General features: G+C 39.2%; 1 protein-coding gene across 8 annotated transcripts in view; it reads left to right on the forward strand.

Annotated features, from left to right (window-relative positions):
- The first annotated feature begins 522 nt into the window (after positions 1 to 522).
- The window catches only part of FAM168A (family with sequence similarity 168 member A), a 218,280-nt gene continuing 195,225 nt past the window's right edge, over positions 523 to 23,577 (forward strand). For 2 of the 8 annotated variants that reach the window (XM_051987150.1, XM_051987156.1), the window contains exon 1: positions 527 to 605. In XM_051987150.1, the coding sequence (XP_051843110.1) occupies positions 549 to 605 (57 nt within the window). In that variant the 5' untranslated portion in view covers positions 527 to 548. Of the gene's footprint in view, positions 606 to 8,213; positions 8,332 to 8,364; positions 8,465 to 23,577 lie in introns of those variants that run through there. The other 6 variants (XM_051987152.1, XM_051987153.1, XM_051987155.1 and 3 more) reach the window with 6 other exon arrangements.

Raw genomic sequence — 23,577 nt, forward strand, 5'->3', positions numbered from 1 at the left:
TGTTGTGAGGAAAGTCGTTTGTAGACTCTTAAGCACCATAGAAAGGTGAGCTATTATTATGATATGGGTGCCAGATTTTAGGAACGAAAGTGACACTGAGAATCTGTCTCAGATTGCCAAGGATAGTAGGCCATGCCATAGGGTGATCAATTGGAAGAACCAGAAATATCTAAACTGGAAAAGAGAAGATTAAGGGAGGACATGATTTTTGTCTTCACATATTCAAAGAACTGTCATATAGAAGAATGATTAAACTTCTTTTGCTCCTATAAGGAGTAGAGCTAGGGCAAATGGAATCCTAGACAAACAGAACTTCCTAACATTGAACGTCCTCCCAAGATGAAAAATATTTTCTTCCAGAAGCACTAAGCTTCCTGTCACCAGAGATGTTCTAGAGGAGGTTGGATGACCTTAGCAACACTGCAGAGAGAATTTGGAGCATCAAGTAGGGTTGCCTGGTATCCCTTCCAGTTCTGAGATTCTAGGATTCTATAACTCTTCTCATTCTATAATTGTGCAGCAGGGACAACTCTCTCCCTCCCCAGTGTATGGAGAGGGACTGGTACCTCACCCTCCATTCTAGCTATTTTGGGAAACAGCTCAAGGTAATTTGAATACTACTTCTGTCTAGCTGCCTTGGGGAGAGGGGAGAGATATTGAGGTAGAAAGTGAAGGTTTCTCTCTGAATCCCTGAACTCAGTTGAAAATGTTGATTTGAGTTGGAGGTAACTATGGTTGTCCTTTATATTGGAAGAGGACTCAAGATGTCGGGGTCCATGTACACTGTATCTCACCATGGCTGATCAGATCAATATGAAGACTCTGCCACAAGTTGGGCACAAATAATCCATATAAATATTTGGGACGGAGATTTTTCCAAATCTGAGCCATCTAATATTTCTTTTGAGCTACTGAAATATTGTTTTTGCTCATAGAGTACAGCGCCTCCTTTGATGTGGTACCAAATTCAGGGAGAGAGAAGAGATAAATAGTAATGGGTCATTACAGTGATTTAAAGACAGATTTGTCAGTTTAGTTGAAAGAAGAAAAGATTTTTTTATTCTCTGAGAGATTTTTCAGAATTGAGATTCATGGACTGTAATGACAAACTGTAAAAGAATGTCTAATGGGGGGGCAGGACTGGCACATATACGGATACTTCTGATGGTATTCTTTCAATCAATCAGATTATTTTATTAGGCACCTACTATGTGCCAGACACTATGATAAAAGCTTTCCCCAAGGAGCTTACAGTTTAATACTCTCCACATGGAAGAATTTAGGCTTCTAGGATAGTTTTGATGGTGTATAATAGAATTGCCTTGAGGAGACTTTGGAGCATGTGTAGACATTCTATAATTGGTTTTGCTTGGCTAATCATGTACTTAGGAGAAAGCTTTTTTATTGGCTACATGCAGAACTGGGGATACCTTCAAAAGACATCTGACTAAAGTATCAGACATTCTCCTGGACTGTTCTTTTCTAGGGTTCCTGGTTTGACTTCTTTGCTAATTGCATCTGGTGGGACACAATGCTCTTCTTTATGAGGTGTATTTTTACTTTTCTGTTTTAATTGAAAGTATTGGAAACTCTGATATTATGAGGTTCAAAAGACCAGAAGAACAATAGAGAGGAGATACCCTTGACTTCTCAGGGTACTCCTAGAATCCTGAGGAGGAGGTAGTAAACTCTGGTATAATAAAACCTAGAAATAGCATGAAATATTGATGAAATAATGACCAAGAAATCCAATGGGAAACCACTTTACTCACCTCAGAATGGCACAAAAAGTTAGACAGAAGCCTACACAACAAGAAAGGCAGCACAGCAGAAAGTCAACACCAATGCAGGCAAAAATCTTCCAATATGACTAGAAATATCTGTAGCCCCAAAGGCTCTGTGTCTGCAAGGAGAGCAGGGGGCTCCCATGAGAAATCCCCAAGGCTAGAAACCCACAGCCTGGATTTCAGGAGCCAGGACCATCAGTGAATAGTGCGAGCATGGCAGAACTGAGATTGAAATTTCAGATTTGAAATCCCTAATATTCTGTCCTAAGATCCCATAGTGACTCCTAAAGATCCAGTGCTCTGTATCTTGAAGATCCAAGAAAGCTTAACATCTTCCAGTGCTTTTAGCATAGACCTAGAGAAACCCAGGTCACTAACAAGAAAGGCTGACCACTCCATGCAAAAGGATATCAGGAGAGAGAGACTCCTCTTGGCACAGTAACTAAGGCTGAAAATATGAGCTAACAGAAGAAGATGCCATCTACTATAAAGAATTATTATAAGGGGCTCAGGACCTGCCAACTCCACAACTATTTTGCTGCATTTAATATATCCCTGCCTGTCCCCATTCCATATGGTGTGGAAGGTCTCAGACATTCTCCAACAAGTACCTAAAGGTGCTGAAGATTGGAATATCTGATCCTGTGGCTTTTGGTTTCTGGAATTATCCTTAGTAGGGACCTAGGCAATGTAACTACCTTAAAGTCAGATGCTACCTGCTCATAAAGCTTGGGCTGCACTCTGAGGAGAAGGGCCTGTGCCTACCTGGCTCCATAAGCCTGTCTCTAGCCCTTTGTGGAACATGGTTTTAATTGCTACATATATTACTTAGAATCCTGTTGTCCCTGGAGCTAGAACCTCAAAGCTGTCTCCTTGGGTGCACATGCACCCATGCCTCTAGTTTCCTGAACATCTTCTAGAACTGTGTAGATATGGCTTGGGAATCATCCATATCCACACAATGAGCTTTTGTTCTCATGATGACTATGATTTGTATGGTAGCTGTATTCTTTTCACTGGTTATAGGTACTGATTGCTGGTGCAGTATGCACAAGGAATCTGAGAAGGCAAGAAAAACTAAACCCATTAAAATATGTATAGTCATATAGTATATTTCATCATGAATTAGAATTCATCAGAGTTACTAAATCTTTCAAAGTTGATTCTCTTTACAATAATATTATCATACAAATTGTACTCCTTGTTTTACTTCATTTTGCATCAGTTTACCCAAGTTATCCCATGCTTGTCTAAAATAATTTCCTTTATCATTTCTTATGACAAAATAGTGTTCCATAATACTCACCGTAACTTGTTCAAACATTTTCTAATTGATAAGCAACCCCTCAGTTTTCATTTCTTTGCTACCATAGAAAAAGTTGCTACAGATATTTTTGTGCATGGGATATTTTTTCCTGTTTTTTAATTATAGCTTTTTACTTACAAGATATATGTTATAATTTTACAGCATTGACAATTGCAAAACCTTTTGTTCCAATTTTTCCCTTCTTTCTCCCTACCCCTTCCCCCAGATGGCAGGTTGGCCAATACATGTTAAATACGTTAAAGTATATGTTAAATACAATATATGTATACATGTCCATACAGTTATTTTGCTGTACAAAAAGAATCAGACTTTGAAATAATATACAATTAATCCATGAAGGAAATAAAAAATGCAGGCAGATAAAAATAGAGGAATTGGGAATTCTATGTAGTGGTTCATAGTCATCTCCCAGAGTTCTTTCGCTGGGTGTAGCTGATTCAGCTCATTACTGCTCCATTGAAACTGATTTGGTTCATCTCATTGTTGAAGAGGGCCACATCCATCAGACTTGATCATCATATAGTATTGTTGTTGAAGTATATAATGATCTCCTGGTCCTGCTCATTTCACTCAGCATCAGTTCATGTAAGTCTCTCCAGGCCTTGCTGAAATCATCCTGCTTTTTCCTCTCTTTTAAAAAAGATTTCGTTTGGGTATAAAGTTAGCAGCAGTATTGCTGGTCAGAGGGTATACACAATTTAATACCTTTTGGAGTATAATTCCAAGTTGTTTTCCAGAATAGCTCGATCACTTTACAGCTCCACCATTAAAGTACCTGTTTTCCCACATCCTCTTCAACATTTGTCTTTTTTTTTTTTTTTTTTTGCCAATCTAATGGATGTGAGGTGGCACCTTAGAGTTGTTTTAATTAACTTTCTTTGATTATTTGTAATTTGGATCACTTTTTCCATATGACTATTGATAGCTTAGATTTCTTCTCTGAAAATTGTCTTTTAATATTGTTTGAGCATATATCAATTCAGGATCATTGAAACATCTTTAAAAGAATGAACAGAAAAAAATGGAAAGAAGGCCAGAATTACAAGTAGGACAGTTTTCATGATTAATATATTAAATGTATTACTATATTACATTATAAAGAAAATCAAGAGATCCAAAGCTTCATATACAATCCTCTTATTTTATTATATTATGAATTTGAAAATACCCATTTTATTTAATGTTTTTTAAATCCAGAATTAAAATAATGACAACAAAAACCAACAAAAGTTGCAGAGAAGTTACCTGCACTGTTAAAGGAATTTTCATTCATGAATTTCCTATATTTCTGAAATCACATGGTCAGTTTCTATTCCTTATCCCCTCTTATAAGCTTACTAATTACCAATTAACTTGAGCATTTCAATACACAGACAACACAAATAAGGACTGTATATGAAATGATGGGTATCATTTCATATACAGTTTATTTTTTATGTAAATTTAAATAAGATAAATTAACAAAACTGTTTCATTTTATCCCTTTCTGAAATTTTTCCCCCTGTATACTTTTCTTTAAAAAGTGGTGCCTTTTTGGGAGAATCTTATCACTTTTCACTAACTCAGGCAGTCTCCTCACCAATAGAAGTCCTCCCTTGTTCCAAATATGTAGTCAAATAAGGCAAATCAACACAATGGCATATCTGAAAACATATCTTACATTCTGCACCTTTATTCCATCACCTCTATGCCAAGAGGAGGATGACAATTTTCGAAAGTTATGATTGCTCATTGTGGTGATTACAATTTGGAAGTCTTTCAGAGTTGTTTCCTTTACATTATTGTACCACTGTGTAAATTAATTTCCTTGTTCTGCTTGTTTCTGTAACAGTTCATATGCTATACAATTTTTTTCTGAATTCCTTATATTTGATATTTTTTATGGTTTGGTAATATTTAATCACATCTCTATACAACAATTGGTTCCACCATCCCCCAGCTGATGGAACACATTTCCAAATCTTCAAGATGGACCACTTTCCTGTATATCTTATGAATCTCTCTCCTCAATTACTCTAGATATATCATAGTTTGATGTACACTCTTTCCCAGCATCTGGGATGTGTAGTACCCACTGAGCTTCCTATAGTTTGGGAGCCTTGTGAAACCCTGATACAGTCTTCCTAAGTAGTAGTTCTCTTGTAAATACCAGAAGCTGTCAGATATGTGTGTGTGTGCGTGTGTGTGTGTGTGTGTGTGTGTGTGTGTGTGTGTGTATTTAGATTTATTGGGATTGCTTCCTCAAATATTTAAGGAAAGGGAATCTAGCACCAACTAGGAGCACCTAGGTGGCACAGTGGATAAAGCACTGGTCTCTTAGATACCTAATAGTTGTGCAACCCTGGACAAGTCCCTTAATCCTCTTTGCCTTAGCTTCCTTATCTGCAAAATGAGCTGGAGAAGGAAATGGCAAACCATTCCAGTATCTTTGACCAAAAACTCTAAATGGAATCACAAAAACATACCTGAAAAATGACTGAACAACAACAAATCCAGCACCAACTACTTTGGGGGCAATGCTAGAGGGAAGGATTTGTAGCCAGCCCTCCATTCACCAATAGCTTCTACAAAATAGCTAAGTGTCATTCAGCTTCCACTTAGAAACTGATTCTGTCTCTGAAGGTTACCCATCCCATTTTTGGACAGTTCTAATTGTCATGTTCTCCCTTGAAACAAACAGATCTGTTTCTTAATTCTGTGCTTTGGTTAAACAAGAGTCTATCCCCTCTTTCATAGAACAGCTCTTCAAACACTTGAAGATAGTGAGCAAGTCAATCAATCAATTAAAAAGCATTTATTAAGCACTTATAATATACCTGGCACTGTGATAGATTCTGAGAAATTCAAATTCATAGGAAACAATCTTAAGGAATTTACATTCTAAAGGGAGAAAGGTAAATAACTACTGAGAGAGGGGCAACTAGGTGGCTCAGGAGGACCTGAGTTCAAATCTAGCTCAGATACTTCCTAGCTGTGTGACCCTGGGCAAGTCAATTGCCTCAGCAAATAATAATAATAATAACAATAATAAATTCGTGAGAGGCTCAGTCAATGAATAAGCATTTATTAAATGCCTGCTGTGTGCCACTATGTGTGCCACTAAGCACTTGAGATAAAGAAAGGCAAAAGAAAGTTCCTGTGCTCAACAAACTCAGTTTAATCGAGAGGTAATCAGCAAACAAATATGTATAAACAAGCTATACAATGAACAAATAGGAACTATTTTATAGGAGGAAGGCACTAGAATTTAGAGGGATTGAACAAAGATTTTTCTGCAGATGTGATTTTAGTTGAGACTTAAAGGGAGCCAGGGAAGGCATTAAGCAGATATGAAGAGAGAGACCATTCTAAGTATGAGGGGCAGCTAGAGGAAATGTTTGAACCCAAGAAATGGAGTGTCTTGTTCATGGTACAGCCAGAAAGTCAGTGTCACTGGATTGAAGTGATATAGTACTTAAATACAATGTTGTTTGAAAGGGAGAAAACAAGAAAGGAATCATGAAAAACTTCATGCAAAAAGTGGTACTTAAATGGTGATTTGAAGAAAAGAGTGATTCTCTATGACCTAGCTCTAAAGTCATTGCCATGGCCTGGAGAACATGATGTTCCCTCTTAAAGTCCAGAATGTTGCTTTAAAAAACATTCTCCCAGTTACGTAGGAGAAGTCTGAAAGCATCAACCATTGATGGATCTAGTTAGGGAAACTCCCAAAGTCTCCCCAGGTCTTTTTTTCAGGGCAAAAGCCCTGGTTCCTTCAGTTGAAACTACTGTAGCACAGCCTCCAGTCCTCTCCTTTATACTACTAATCTGTCCTCTAGACAATTTCCAGCTGGAACACCGGATTCTAGTTGTGGTCGGGACGATGCATCTGAAAGGGAGATGTGACCTCCCTAGTCCTTCTCACGTCTCAATGTGCAGGCTACAATCTCACTTTTTTCAGCTGTCATTTCCAAGTGTTGACGCACATTGAGTTTACAATCCATCATGTCCCCCAGATCTGTTCACGGGAACTATTACCTAACCATTGAAATTGAATGTTTGAAATGTACATCTCTTCTGAGTTGATTTCATCTCTGCGCTGAGAGGGAGGTTGGAGTAAGGCTTTATTAATTCTGAGGGCATGAGAACACGACTTCAAGGTTCCCACTGGGGTTGAAATGCCAACCCTCGGAAGGGTTTTCATGGCAACCATCCAAGGGTTTTTTATTTTTAAGCTGTTCTGGGCCCCCAAGGGAGAACTTTGTCAGCCAGTACATCTTGTTCTCCCGGCCACGGCAATGACCTTGGGGATAGGTCACGGAGACTAGGAGGGTTGCGTGGATGATTTGGTCCGAGGGCAGAGTGTATGGGCACCAATTCCCTATGCTTACTCTCTGTTGCTGCGCATACTATCTGCTGCTCAGCTAATATAAAATGCAGTCAATGGAGGGAGACTGCGGCATTTTTCCTTCCTTCCTTTCTTCTTCTTCTTTTTTTTTAACTCTGAATTTTAATTTTTTTTCAACATGGAGGTATAACCGCGCCTGAGATACTGGACTACAATTCCCAGGGTGCCCTGGGGCTGGACGCTCTTCGCAGTCCGTCTAAACCCCCCCCCCCCACCCCCGGTCCCCTCTTCGGAAAGCTATAGTTTGGGTAATGTGAGCAAGGAAAGGAAAGGTGGCAGTCGCGGTCTTGGAAGCTGAGTTTCTGGAGTCTGAGACCGTGGTGGCAGCAGTGGGTCTGGAGGTGGCGCGCGACTCACACCTTTGGAGCAGGGAGAAGGGAGTAAAGATGAGTCATCGAGGCTCGGAGTACGGTGCACATTGGGACTTGTAGGCTCCGGCGCGGTTATGAAGCATGCTAGGCATTGTAGTCCCTCCTTCTCATCCTCTGCCTCCGCCCCAATCAGGAACCGAGAGGAGGGACGTGTTGGCGGCCGCGCGCCGGGTCCTCCCCCGCCCCCGCCCCCGCCTCCGCCTCCTCCCCTCCCCCGTGTGTCCCCTCCCCCCACCCGTCGGGCTCGGCTGGTGCTGCTGCTGCCGCTGCCGCTGGTGCTGCCGCTGCGGACGGTCTGGTGTGTGAGAGCCGGAGCCCGAGCCCGAGCCCGAGCCCCGCGCCCAGGCCCCGCAGCGCGCAGCCGCCACGGACACCGGCCGAGTGACCGGGCACGCCGCCGCCGCCGCCGCCGGGGGAGACCAGGGCATAGCCGCCGCCTTCTCCCGCTGCTACCCTCTGGTGAGGACGAGCTCTCTCCGCCATCCCGGCCCGGCCTGCGCCATCCGCGAGCCCCCGCGCGCCCCCGCGCCAGCCTCCCCGCCCCTCTCCTCCCTCCCGGGGCCGCAGACCCCCTCCCCTGCCCCAGCGGGAGGTACGAGGGGAGGGAAGGTGCCGCTGCTGCCCGCGAGCATGGGGATGGAGGAGTTTGGGGCGGGGGGGGGGAGCGGTTCGGAGAAGAGGAGGCAGTGATGGAGCTGAGCAGAGAATGAGGAGTTAGCGGGAGAAGAAGAGGAGCCAGACAGGAGGAGGGAATGGGGGTGGGAGGTGGGGGGAGAAGCTGGGTAGGAGAGCGGGGGCTGGCCACCCGCGAGACGGCTGAAGGATGAAGGAAATGCATAGAGGGGGGAGATGGTTTGGGGAGGGGGAGCCGGGAGTCACGCAGAGATGGGGGGGGCAATGAGGAATGGTGGAGAACTGGTAGAAAGGAGGTGGGGTAGCTGAGAAAGGCAGAGACGGGATGAAGAGAGAAGGGATTGAGGAATTCGAGGGAGGGGGCACCTGCGGAAGGGGATGGGGAAGTTGGAGCACGAAGGGGGAGACAGAAGTGGGGTGCTGGTGGTGGTGAACAAGCTGGGAAGGGGGAATGAGAGGGAAAGTCAGCAAGGGGAAGAAAATTAGGGGACTTGGGATCGGCAGAAAGGGATGTGCGAACTCTAAGAGGTTGGAGGGAGCTGTGTGGGGAAAATAGTTGCGATCATCTGGGAGAGAGAGTGGGGAGATCCAGGAGAGACGGGAGGGAAGAGGAGAGATTTGACAAGGAGTTGGTTAGGGGAGAAGGCACCTGGAACACCAGGTAGACTGTAAGGACGTTCAGGAAATAGCTTTCGTTGCGGTAACCGCTGGGAGAAAAGGAATCATAGAGCATAACCCAAAAAGGAGCTCAAAAGGAGATTGGAGGAGATTGGTGAGTGGATGTTGCAGAAGTAGCAAGAAACCCCCCAGATTTTTGTATGAGCAAGTTGGGATTTGGACCATCTGAGCAGATGGGGTAGATCTAAGGTTAAATTAGAGTGTTGGTGTTACGGGAAATCGAGGTAGAAGGAATGTAGGCAAGAGCTGCTCCCCTCCCCTCCACCCCCCACTCCCCTTGGAGAGGAAATATTGGAATTCCTGCTAGTGGACATCAGAAGCACATACAGAGCAGGCTAGGGGTTGGTTATGTTAGAGGGCATTTACTGAGGACACCTTGAAATAGAAAAAGATCCTTTCAGAAGGTTCAGTTTTTTAGAAGAGTTAAGCTATATAGTATTAAGTTTCTATCATTTTTTTGGATTTTATTCAAGTTCAGTAATTGACTCTCTGTATCTTGATACACACTGAGGGTGAAATTAGAGGTTCTCTTCTGAGATTCCTTCAGATTGGAATGGGAAAGTTTAACAAAGCCAGTGCTACCAAGGTTAGTGGTGGAAAAATGAAGATGGAATGTAGTATGATGAATTTTTATTCTGTGTGATAATGTCTGCTTACTCTTGACCCCCCCACCTCCTTAAAAAAAAAAACAAAAATAGCCTTGGGGATTAGAATTTTAATCGATTGGATGATATTGAGGTTATGGATATGAACCACCTTTGCCTGATATATGGATAAGGTTGAAAAATATGAAGCTGGCTTTATTTCTGAGTGCAGGAATCTTGCCTGCATAAAAGGCTCAGGCCTTTTTTTTTTTTTTTTTTTTTTCTTCTTCAAATTGATTGCTTGAAGACTCCATTTATTGGTGTCTCAGTTTTCAGGGCAATTAAGTCCATCATTATATCTCATACTAATACAGAGATGTGACCCAGCCTGGCTGCTTTATGTAAACAGAGAGATGTGAAATATGGAAATGTAATAAATATTCATCATAGAAAAAATGTTCTACCGATACATTTCTTTTTATTTGATCCTCCCTTTTCTCCTTTGCTTTATAAACTGTAAGATAATGATTCTGTATTTCTATAGATTGAATTTTCTCCTAAAGAGATTCACATGATCAGATATGAACAAGCTGGTTAACTAATATTTTGAGGCTCAGTCACATAATAAGCCTAAGGAATGAAAGCTTCCTTTCTAATTGAGTCTAGGATGGGATTTTAAAGCTCAATGGCAGGTTTTTCCTGACTGAGAAGCAATGATGGAGGAAAGGAGAGAGTATTGGAAGCATGGGAGTGAAAGAGACATATGAAGGAAAACATTGCTCTGGACTTGATTGCTTAAATTGCTTTATTTCATGAAATGTTAAATGTGAAGTGGTTGTTGATTAGAGCTCAAATGGAGGGGAAAAATGGTGAGGGGTGTAAAGAAAAGGAAATAAGCACCCTGGAATCAAATCATTTTTATTCTTGCTTAAGTGCTCAGCCATTGACTTCACATTTACAGTTTAGAATGTAAAAATTAGCAATATCGTGAAGGTTTGCATTTTTATTGTATATGTTCAGAAATGAACAAAGTGACAAAAGGTTTTTCATTTGAATCAAAATGTGCTCATTGTTAGCAATCATTTATTAAGTACCTTGTACTTGTAGAGCCCTATGCTTGGTGTTTTGGGAGACAGAATGATAACTCCCTTTTCCATTGAAATGTTTACTTCATGCTCTCCCTGAGAAATGTGGTTGCTATGATCATTGTCCTAGTTATATAATTATGTGTCTATATATGCATGCATATATATGTGTGTGTGTATATATGTATATATGTGTATATATATATATATGCATCAGGGCTATAGAATTGAGACTTATCAAGGTTAAGTAAGTGACTTGCTCGAAATCATAAAACTTTTAAGTATTGGAAGCAGACTTGAACTTTTGAATCTTCTAATTAAAAAACTTGTGTGTTTTTTTTCCCCCCACAGAACCACACTCCCTGTCCTCAAGTTTTTAATCTACTAGGAAGAATTTGCTAGGGGAATGAATGTTCCGTGATTATTTGGTAGTAAAGAATAGAATAAGATATTATACAAGATAAGATATGATAATTCATAAAGAATGGAATAAGAGATTTTGATGATGATAGCTCTAGATCTGGAAGAGGGACCTCACACTGTCTAATGCAACACTCTTATCTTACAGATAAGGAAACTGAGGCTTGAGAAATTGCATGACTTTTCTAAGGTCATACCCACAGGAAGCATGAAGAGGTAGAAAATGAATGCCGGACATCTGCCTTAGAAGTTACCATTTTTTACACTTTACAATTCTGAGGAAGAAAAGATTCTCTCTCATTGGAGAGATATAGGAAGGCTTCATGGAGAGAATGGTTTTAAGTTACTTATTTGAAAAATGATAGCTAATATTTATATTATATTTATAAAGTTTGCAAAGCATCTTACATATTATTTTACTTGATTTTTAGAGCTGAGTGAAGTTGGTCTTCTTAATATTTGCATTTTATAGTGAAAGATTGAAGCTGAGAAGAGGTCACATGATTTGCCCATTGTCATAGAGCTAGTAAATATTTGAGGCTGGATTTAAACTTAGGTCTTTCTGATGGGTAGATATATGTCAGCAGGCACACAGGGCTGGCTGGGAACCTCCTAGGTATGGGTAATAGCGTGAGCAAATGTGTAGAAGTGGAAAATTATGTGATATGTACCAGAGACAGAACTGAATGTAGACTGGGCTGGAGAAGCAATCGGGAAATAAACTGGGAAGGATAAAATGTTGTCAAATTTTGAGACCCTTCAAGGCCAGGCTGATTGATTTGGTGTTTTATTTGGTAATTACTAGGGAGGCTATGAGTTTTGAGTAGAGAAAGTATATGATCCAGTCTATGCAGAAGAAAAATTTCATCTCGCAGCTCTGGACTTAGATGAATTAGGGAAACACTGGAGGCAGAGAGGACCAGTTAAAATATTTATTGTTATGCTCAACCTTTCCCTAATAATAAGCAATAATAAATCAACTTCAAACTATTACTGGTAATTACTATATAACTGGCAAGTAATTCTGAAGATGATTTTGTTTTAGGGTCCAAAATTATTTTTTCTTTCTCATTTAGTGGCAAAATGATGCATTGTTTGAACCTTTAGTTTTTAGAATTCAAAATAATAACTCATTAGAGAGATTTAACAGCCTTTGTAGTTGCATGCATCAGCAGGGGAGGACTTAGGTATTTTTCCAAAGTAGATAACTTCTGGGATATGCAGATATGCACATAAAACTACATAGATGAGATCTCTACCCAAAACATTAGTATGTACATCTGAAAATGGTTCTAACAAGTTATATTTGTCTAGAACTTTAAAGATTACAATGTGCTTGTCACCTTTGCTACCTTAGATTTTGTTACTGACGCTGACCTTAGGCATGTCATTTCTTTTCCCTGGGTCAGTTTCCCTCTTTAAAAATGAAGGCTTTGGGCCAAATGATGTCATAAGGACTATTTCAGCATTATCATGCTAGCCTTTAAAATCAATCCCCGTCTAATCCAGCAGTAATTATTATGAACCTGCTATGTTTAAGCACTAGGAGCTTCTGGAGGTAAAATCACCAAATGAGAAGTCCTTATTCTCAAAGTGTGTACATGCTACTGGAAAATTTTGTTGGCAAATACAACCCATTCTTCTTCTTTTTTTAATAGATGTAAAACATTCTATTTGTAAATGCTGATCCTCTAAATCTGTTCCCACAAATTCCAAAACCCATAGCACTCTGTATATTTCAAAAAAATATTTAAAAATTATATATTTTTGCTAACATTGGGTACAATTATACAGGACAGGAAAAAAAAATCCTGGTAGCATGTTGAGAGAAGAAAAATATTCAGGAAACAATTTCATACAACTGTTTATTATGAGAAAAATATACAGTTGACTTATTCTGTAAGATAAAAATACATCATGCCATATACATTTATACATTACATGTTTAAAACTGTATCACTGATATACTAACAGTTTTCAGTCCAGTTTAATTGTGCATACATACACAAAAACTTAATTTTATACTTAGCCAATATAGCCTATTCTTAATTATATCTGCTTTGTGGATAGTTTGGGACCAGTTTATTTTCTTAGACTTTTTCTCCCTTGTTACCTGGCATCCTCTAGGGCTGCTTTCCACATTCATCCAGCCAATAAACTCAACCTTTAAGAAGACAAATCTATTGAAATGACCTATAGCACATTTTAAAGCCAAGTAACATTTAGGAATAGGGCCTATAGAAGATCAGCTAAAGGCAAACCTTCATTTCATAGAGGAAATAAAGGCTCAGGGAGGTAAGGAAGGAAGGAAGCAAACATTTATTGTCTTCTGAGTGTTAAGCACTGTGCTAAGTACTTTTAAATATTTCATTTGAACCACACCACAACCCTGCAAGGTAGGTGCCATTATTGTGCCCATTTTACAGATGAAGAAACTGGGACAGAAAGAGTTTAAGTGATTTACCTAGGTTTTGAACATCTAATGTCTGAGGCTGAATTTGAACTCAGTCTTCCTAACTCCAGACCCAAAGCTCTATATACTGAGCTATTTAGTTGCTCCCACTGTCCCCCCATCTCTTCATCAGGGGAAGGTAGAGGTTCAAGAGCTCCTAAATGTGACGGGAAATAAGCTGTTTTAATTCCCTGCACAAAACTTGTTTTGCTATGTAACCTATCTCACTGCATATATTCAATGATGTTGAATATAATAGCTTATAAAAGTAATGTTTCCTGAAATTATGGAGGCATGGTTTTTTTTTTAATGAAAAGAAAGAGAAAACCCCAAACCGAATATATTTAGATGAACTAAACTATTTGCAGTACTTTATGGTTAAGTGCCCATTACTTAGGAACTGTGACTTATAGGCTTTAGAGTTGTATTTGGCCTTAGGAGTCATGTGATCCAACCCCCCTTGTTCTGTAGATGAGGAAACTGAGACCCAAAGAGATTACTCACATAGGGAAGAAGAAAGGCCAGAGCTAGGATTCTAGTTCAGGACCCATCTTTCTATCATACTCTGCTATTACAGATCTAAAATCATTTTATATTACATATATTTGGTATAATTTGGTTTTTTGGTAAATTATTACATTTTGATATTTTTATGAAGCTCCAGGTAAAAATGGGATTGGAGAACATAATTTTCTTTGACTTTTCATGAACATAAAGTGGAATGAATTTATTAAATGCTCATCTTGCATATAGCACTAATAAAATAGAAAATCAAAATAGCCCCTGATTTCAGGGAGCTCACATTCTATAATTAGAATAGAATATTTATGACATATATTTTAAAACAAGATGGAGGCCAGGTGGGTCTTAAGAGACAGTGACAGGGTAGATGACAAGACCTGAGAGTCCATTTTAAAAAAAGTCCTTGTTTGGGCTTAGAGATCCCTGTTCCTAAGCTTTCATTTATTCATTCACTTATTTTTACCCCCTGGACTTTTACTTTTTTGGCACATCCTGTGACGACTGTGCTAGCATCCAGGACACCCCAGAATCAGCCGGAGTCAGAATAAGCAAAAATCCTTAGTCTTTATTCTTGGTCTTTAGACACAAGATTGAACAGGATGGAAGCAGAATCTCCTCCACCGCCTTCTTCTTCGTCTACCGCAAAGAGTGACTCTGGCTTGTCTTACTCTATGCCCTACTCCCTCCTACAATCCTCTGTATACACCAATCATTGAGCCAACACAGGATAGTGGGAAGGACCATTTTCCAAGCATATGCCCATAGAGTATTGTCCAATCAGTAATTAGCCCTAAGTGCTTGAACTGACCTCAGTGCAATGATTCAAGAATTTCAGCCCTCTACACATCCTTTTATTATTTATTTATTTTTATTTGTAATAAATAGCTTTTTATTTTTCAAAATATATGCAAAGGTAGTATTTAACATTCATCACTGCAAAAACCTTGTGTTCCAAATTTTTCTCCCTTTTTTCCTACTTTCCCCCTTCCCTAGACAGCAGGTAATCTAATAAATGTTAAACATGTGCAATTCTTCTAAATATATTTCTACATTTATCCTGCTGCAGATCAGATCAAAAAGGAAAAAAATGAGAAAGAAAAAAAAGCAAACAAAAAACAACAACAACAACAATAACAAAAGGTGAAAATGTTATGTTGTGATCCATATTCAGATCCTCACAGCCCCCTCTCTGGGTGCAGATGGCTCTCTCCATCACAAACCTATTAGAATTTGCCTGAATCACCTTGTTGTTGAAAAGAGATTTGTCACATTTTTAATAATTTTTTGTCTAACATAAATATTAGCAACAATCTTTTAGTATCAACACAACTTTGTATAGAATCACAGTGAAGGAACTGAAAATTTAGATTGTGCTTTTTTTCCCTCTTTCCCGCTACTTAAGGCTTGCTGCAGGTGGTAACATCATAATGGCCTTAAAGGAAGGGAGGAACTTCTGCAGATAAGAATGAGGAGGTAGAAGGCCATTCCGGCCATGGGGATCGGGGTAAGCAGGACCTGGAGACAGGACCTGATAGAGCAGGTACACAAGACAGACAATGGGGCGGCCAAGTGGGTCAGCCTTGGGGTCAGGAGGACTGAATTCAAATCTGGCCTCAGACAGATAATGAATTGTATGATCTTGGGCACATCACTTCTCCCCTAAAAAGAAAAGAAAATTACCCTGAGAGAGTATAAGTGGAGGGAATGGTGAGTTTGTAATCTTAGGACCTAGTTTCAAGTTCTAGGAGAGTTGTTTCCTACCTATCTGATAATTGGGCAAAATGAGGCGGGTTCGATGGATACCTGCTGAGGTCCCCTCACCTCTGCATCGATGACCTGTGTGTGAGGCCACACTGCTAATAAGGGTCAGGATCTATTGGGTCATTTGTGTTCTTCACCTGGCTGAGTTTAAGATTTTTTTTTAATATGCACTAGTTTTGACTGAACACGTAGTATATTTCTACCAAGCTCGTTATACCTCACACGTAGGCACCCTGTGAGGCAGATAGGGCAGATTACCCTTCTGTTCCACACCAGGAAACTGAAACTCAGAATAGTTAAATGACTTGTACAAGGTCACATTCCCTTAACCCGGGTCGTCTGATCATCAGTCCCATGTTCTGCTTGGACACTGTATGGGAAAAAGAAATATTAGTGAGGGTCCTTGTCCTTAGGAAACTACAGGCCCATTGGGGACTTCAGACATCTTTATAGAAATATTTCTAGAATACTAGGAGACTCTGTTCAGGGATTTCTTCTTTTTTTGATGAAAGTTCATTTGGCTAAAGTTTCTTGACTAAAGACAGGTTTCTAAAAGCAGGCACAGACATGGCTCTTTACTTCTTGCATTTGGAGAGTCATAATACTTTGGAAATGAGCAGTCTGTAACCTTTGGCTCTCTGTTAGAGAAGTAGCTCGTTTCGGGTCCTACTTGAAGGAAACATTGGAAATACCTTCTTGAGAACCATGACAGCAGGCTAAGGTGTTTTGGGAACATAGCAACCCTCTCAGCCATGAGTAAAAGACCTCAGTAAGAGGAAAATGTAAATGAAGCTCTCTCCTGGAGTGAGGTTACTTTGTGCTCTTTCTTGGTTTTGTAATGCCTCTGCATGGGTCTGATCATCCCATGTGCTGAAGAGAAAGGGACTGCTAACAAGGCAAACACAACTTGGTGCTCAGCTTGACCTGTTTTACACTATTGCATCCCCACCAAGTAAATGGGGATTTCCTGATAGCTCTTCCATTTTTCCTTTTTCATAGAGCCATAGAATCCCAGAATTGTAGAGCCAGAAGAAACAGTTCAAAACCTTCCTTTTATATAGGAAGAAATCAAAGCCGAGAAAGGTCTGACCTCATCTCTCAGAGGGGAAAGGAACTGCCTGGTTGGGCTGTGCCAAGTGCTTTTACGTGGGTGCTGTGTGTCAGAGCTTAGGGTGAAATACCCTTCTATGGGTAAATCAGGTTTTGGACTTGACCCAAGGCTACACAAATTTGTCTTCTCCTTCCCTTGTTCCTTCAACATGCATCAGTTGAATGCATACTGTGTGTAGCTATTGGGGAAGACCTGGGTTCAAATTCCCTTTCTTATTGCAACTATGTGACCATAGGGCAAGTCATAAAACATTTCTTCACCTCAATTTTCTTATCTGTAAAATGGAGAGGATATTATATGAGCCTACCAACTCATGAAGTTTTTGTGAGAAAAATATTTTGTAAATATTAATACAGTGTTTAAATATGAGCTGTTTTTGTCCTACAGACCATAGTTACCCAAGAAAGATATAATGGTGAAAATGGGCATAGAAAGAAAGGAGCCAGATAGAAGATATAATGTGGAGAGAGTTCCAACAGCATTTTGCAGTTTTTTTGGATGTGGGAAGGGAATGGAAAGAGAAAGAGTCAAAGTTATCACCAGCTTTTCCAGCATAAGAGACCAGTTGATGGTGTCAGTGACAGAAACTCTGAAATTTCTCCCTTTTCCATTACCATTCAAGTTTTTGAGAAGTTTGGCCTTAAAAGGGAGAATGGGAATGATGGTTAAATAATATAAGAAGGGTCAAAAGAAAGATTATTACCATTATTTTCTAGGATTGGGAAGACCTGAACATGTTTGTGGACAGATGAGTGAGATGGGGTTGCCTTCTAGAACAAAACTTTTGGGAGGTGGGTAATAAAGGATGGATTTAAAGGAGCTATGCTGGAGGCAATGGCATAGGCAATGAATGGGGGACCTTTTTTCTTTTGAGGCTAGAGGGAAGGAGGAGAGAGAGGGAAAAGATACTGAAAGGCTTTCAGAGAAAATTTGCTCTGTGAAATATTTAGCATAGTTTATCAATGATAATTGCTAAATTATTTGTATTTTACATATTAAAAACAATCTTCCTGTTTTTACAAAATACTTTCACAAATACATTGCCTTAATCCTGGTTGGCTACTGATTAAAGACCAGGCTAGTCTTTGAGGAATCCCAAATACACCTTTATTGGGCACATAGGCATATGTAGCTTCCTTTTTTTTTTTTAAATATTCCTTTTAAAAACTAAGTTAATAGAGATTCCTAAGGATTCCTATGTACAACATCAATGACTCCTACTTTTTTTTTTTTTGCTGAGGCAGTTGGGGTTATCAAGTGACTTGCCCAAGTCATACAGCTAGGAAGTACTAAGTGTCTGAGGTCAAATTTGAACTCAGATCCTCCTGACTTTAGGGCCAGTGCTCTATCCACTGTGCCATCTAGCTGCTCCCATGACCCCTATTTCTATTTGAGCTTGACTCCACTCTTCTAGTTTATCGCCTCTTTGCTAAAGGGTGGGAAGAGTACTTCATCATTTATTTTGATTTTTGTGCATTTTTTTATAGCCTGCTATTTTACTGAAATTATTGTTTCAATTAATTTTTGATTGAATATTGTCCTCTTAGCAAAACATATTGCCATCTACAAAAAGTGATAATTCTTGTTTACTCTTTTTCTATATTGATTCTCTTAATTTCTTCTTTTTTAATATCTCATTGCTTATAGCCTAACTTTCTTTCAACAACTGTTAGCTAACCACTGTTTACAAAGATCTGCACTGGGACAGGAGATAAAAAGATATTGTCATTCCTAATTTAAAGTAGTTTGTGATTTTTTTTAAGTTGGGGGAAATTGTAATTATAACCAAATATTTATGATACATGGTGATAAGGGCAGAGGAGAAATCCAGACAATATGCTCCACAAATGTTTCAGGAGGAAGAAATTGCTTGTTGGAGAACAGTTATAAAGCAAAGAAATCTTCTTATAGAAAGTGGCTCATTTGCTGGTCCTTGAAAGTAATAGTGTATGTCTAATGTACGGATAAAGAAACTGAATCTTAGTGAGGTCAAGTTGATTTTTTAGGATCACACAGTTAATAAATGGCAGATTAAGGACAATCATTTAATCAAGTCTGTTTTTCTTCAAGTTTAATGAGACTATATGGAGGCTTTCACTTATGTTTAGAAGTATTCTAAAGATTTTGGTAACATATTACATGCTTTGATAATTAATATTGTATATTGAGATTAATTCTTATAGTGAAATGATTGTAATCATGGTTTCAAGACTTTTTAGGGGTTGTTTGCTCTGAACCGTCTTGGCCTTTAAAAGATATAATATAACCCTACCAAATAGCTCTATATAAAGTATCACTTATATATGCTATTAATTGAATCTGTTTATTCAGCAAACATTTATTATGGGCCCAGTATAGTAGAGCAGTATATTCTGCTTTAGGGAATATGTCAATACTAATCTTGGAGAATTGAAAATCTCTTAGAGGCATTAGGTATGTCATTGCCTTTGCCAGTGCAGATCCCCTTCTATAAGGATAATAAGCTAGAAGTCTGCCCAGCTGGTACAATTCAGACTAGATGTGACCATTGATTTCTCATATTTTTCTTCCCAACTCTGGTGTGTGTTATGAATTCTGGCACAGGCCTTTGTGGCCACCTCCACATGTTATACAAGGAAAGGAAATCCAAAACTGAATATTATGGATACTTTTATCACCCTTATGCCTTCTAGTCTAAGCTGGTCTCTCTCTTGCTTGGATTTCATTCATTCTCTTCACAACATCCTGATTTAAACAAAGTGCTCTTAATCATCAAGAATAATCTGCTTTTTGGGTACAAACCAATTGTCCACATTCCCTTTCTGCTCTCTGGAAGCCTTAGGCCCCTTTGTGGGCAGCTTCTCAGTATCTCTGCACTTCAGAATTCCTGTCTTCCTTCTTATGCCCCACTTCCTCAGGGAAGATTTCCTTGATTCTCTAGTTGTTACAGCACTTTCCCTTCTCAGATGATCTTGAATATGCTTCTAAGCATCCGCAGCATATCATCATCTCAGTATTATGGCATAAGCTCTTTAAGGACAGGGTTATCTTTATTTTGGTCTTCATATTCCCAGCTTCATGCATGGAGCTTTATAAAGTGTACAAGATATATGTGTTCAAGCAGGTTCTTATTAGATGTTTGTTGAATTAGGTTGAATAAGGAACAACTCATTGCCAATTGGAGAAGCAGGAAAAACTTTGTGTAAGGGGTTTGGCATTTGAATGGCATCTTGAAGCATGTGTGATGCAAACTGGTAGACATAATTTGATATAGATTGAGGGCTTGGAGAAACTTTGGAGATCACCAAGTTCACCTCTGTCATTTTACTGACAGACTTGGAGGATCCCAGGCCTGGGGAACTTAAGGTGTGGAGGTAGAAAAACATAGAAAATGTTCAAGGGATCACAATCAGTCCTTGAAGAGCATATGAAATGTAGATAGAGTGCATGTAGAAGGACGATTTGAGCTGAAACTAGAAAAATAAGTTGCAATTAGAGTATGGAGTATCTTGAATGCCAGAATAAAGAGCTTACCGTGTGGCTAGTAAGCCACACAGAATAAATGAGCAGGAGAAACACATAATCAAACTTGGGGCTTGAAGGGACATGTTTCTCGATATGTGGAAATAGAATGGGCATAAATAAACTGGGGGCCAGGATACTGGCATTTGAGAATCTTGTAATTCGGGCCAGTCAGTTGAGAATTTACTATAGTAGAGATTATAGGGACAAATAGGAAGGAATGGAATTTGTGAATTGGAGCTGAGGATGAGTACAATTTCATAGTTTGCTTTTTGCCAAGGTACTCAAGAATACACTATTATTTGTTGTTTGGGACTTCTTCCCAGATATTTTAAGGATGAATTCGCTGAGTAGTTATCTCAGAGTAGCTAAGAGAGTTAAACCTTAGAGATCTAATTCTCTTATTAATATTGTGTTCTAGACTTGTGATTTCATTGATATGAGGAACTTCCATTAAGGAAACACTGATTATTAGTAAAGATCTGCAGCTATGTTTAAAGAGTTACCTGGGAGCACTGAGAGGTTAAATGATTTGTCCAGGGTCACCCAGGCAGTTTGTCAAAGATGGAACTTGAAATGAGATTATTGTCAGATCATAGCCAGCTCTCTTTCCATTATGGCATACTGCTTTCCCTTCCACTTGTGCTCTCTGGAATGCTTGCTCCATAGGCAATAAACTTGGTTTCATCTTATATCTTTTTCTTTCCCTCTTTTTCCCTCTTCTGTTTGACTGGGTTCCTTCTGATGACACAGTCTCTCTGTCTACTCTTTGCATCAGTGTTTGCACTTTAATTCATAACCCATAACTCAGTGAGTGGTTCATATGGGTAAATTAGAATACTCCCTGCTTCCCGTTGCTACTTCTAAGCTCATGCTCTATAACATCACTTAATACCCTCTGCTCCTTTGAAATTCACTGCATCCATATCTACCATCCAATCAAAATTTTGGTTAAATATTTTCTATCTATTTGTTCCCAAGTTGTTTTCCTGATTAGACTTTGATGTTCTTGAGATCAGGGACTGACTTTTACCTTTCTTTGTGTCTCCATTGCTTAGTACAGTGCCTGACATATAGGAAGTGCTTAATAAATGCTTATTGACTGACTTCCCCTCGAACTGTGTGTTAATATATTCAGAGTGACTCAATGATGTGGGATTTGTTACTTTGACCATCTAATATAGAAAATGGGGAGAGTGTTAAACTTCATATCAGAAGCTCTGGGTTCAGGTTCTGGGTCTGTCAGACGTAACTTTGTCTTCTGGATGAGTCCCATCCCTACTTTTGACTTCTGTTTACCCATTTGTAGAATAAGGGGATTGGTTTAGATGATTTCTGGGATTCTTTTCCATTCTGACATCCTGTGATTTTAACAATTTATGGCTTCAAAGTATCTCTTTTGGGACATATATATGTGTATAAATAGTTTGCTTTTTATTTGAGCCTTGCATATCAGGACACAAACATTGTCATTTCCAATTTCAGAATCCAATTGAAAAAATAAGCTATTCATGTCTCTGGGTTTGCTAATTCCACTAAAATTAAAACATGCCTATGAACAGAGATTGATGATCTTTACTGTCCAAGGGAGATTTGCTGCACCAATGGTGAATGCAATAGTGGAGAGTCCAACTTTTTTTTTTTTTTTTTTTTGTATGTAGAAACTGGCAAGTGTGTATGTCTCATTTTATACATGTTGGCAGATATTGCAGAAGCCTTTTATCAAGGTTAGCCTCTTCTCTCTCAATCCATGCCATAGACACTGCCAGATTTATTTTCCTAATGTATGTATCTGATAATGTTATTGTTTGCCTAAAATTCTACAGTAATTTTTCCAGTTATTTATAAGCTTCTTTACCAGGTAAACTTGATGATATTCATTGGAAGTCCTCAACAGTCTTGTGCCACCGTATCTTGACTCTTATTTTGAACTGTTTTCTTTCTTATACTCTGCCTTATTGCTAAATTGAACTCACCTAACCTGTCCATGTCCCCTCTTTCTTTCGGTGACTTTGTTCTCTGTGCTTGGAATGTATTCCATCCTTGCCCACTTGTTGAATTCTCACCCTCTCTTTAAAGCCTAACTCAGATGTTTTTCTTAAGAGGCATCTTCCCCTATCCTTGTCAGCAATGACTGATCTGTCCTTGAACCCCAAGGAGCCCTTTGCCTTATCTCGGTCTCTGTTGCACTTAACCATGTTAATCATGTATGTCAATATTCCTACCATTAGGCTGTCAGCACAGGTACAGGCTATGCCAATTATCTAAGCCTTTTATCTCTAATCCTACCCTCACCTCAGTAAGGTATCATGTAGAATAGATGTTTAATAAATTGCTTGTTGAATTCAATTTGTGGCTGTTGTCTCTGAAGATGTCTTGTGAAGATGACTTTTGATCTGGGGATCATGGTAAGCAATTTAACCTCCTCAAGTCAATGTAAGGCCAACAGTTCAAGTTTATAGGTTATTTTAAGCTAATTACATTTTAGGTTGACTGTTTCCTGCTGACATTTAGGGGAAACACTTTAATTGTATTGGTGCCATCTTTCCAAAGGACATTTAGTATTACTTCTCAGGTTTTAGTTCAACTGTGTTAACAATACATTTCATCCGTAGTATATAGATAGTTATTAACTTCACTCAAATTATGTTGCTCTCCTGGGTTGGCCTTTCTGACCTTTTTTCTTAGGGCCTTCTATTATATGTTCATTTATTCAGAGTCCTATTATATCAGGCACCTATTATATTTGAGTAGATATTTGAGTATCTATTGTGTTGTAGGTTCTGTGGGAAATACACTTGGGGGGGGAGAAGATGTATCATAACAGTAACTTGTATTTCAAAGAATTTCAGACTTAGAAAGGATCTCAGTGGTCACATTTCCAGCTATAACACAAATAGACTATGTTGGAAGAACTTTTAGTGAGAGGGAACTCGCTATTTATTGAGATAGCCCATT

The sequence above is a fragment of the Antechinus flavipes genome, chromosome 3 (genome assembly GCF_016432865.1).
Source record: "Antechinus flavipes isolate AdamAnt ecotype Samford, QLD, Australia chromosome 3, AdamAnt_v2, whole genome shotgun sequence".
Classification (NCBI taxonomy): Eukaryota; Metazoa; Chordata; class Mammalia; order Dasyuromorphia; family Dasyuridae; genus Antechinus; species Antechinus flavipes.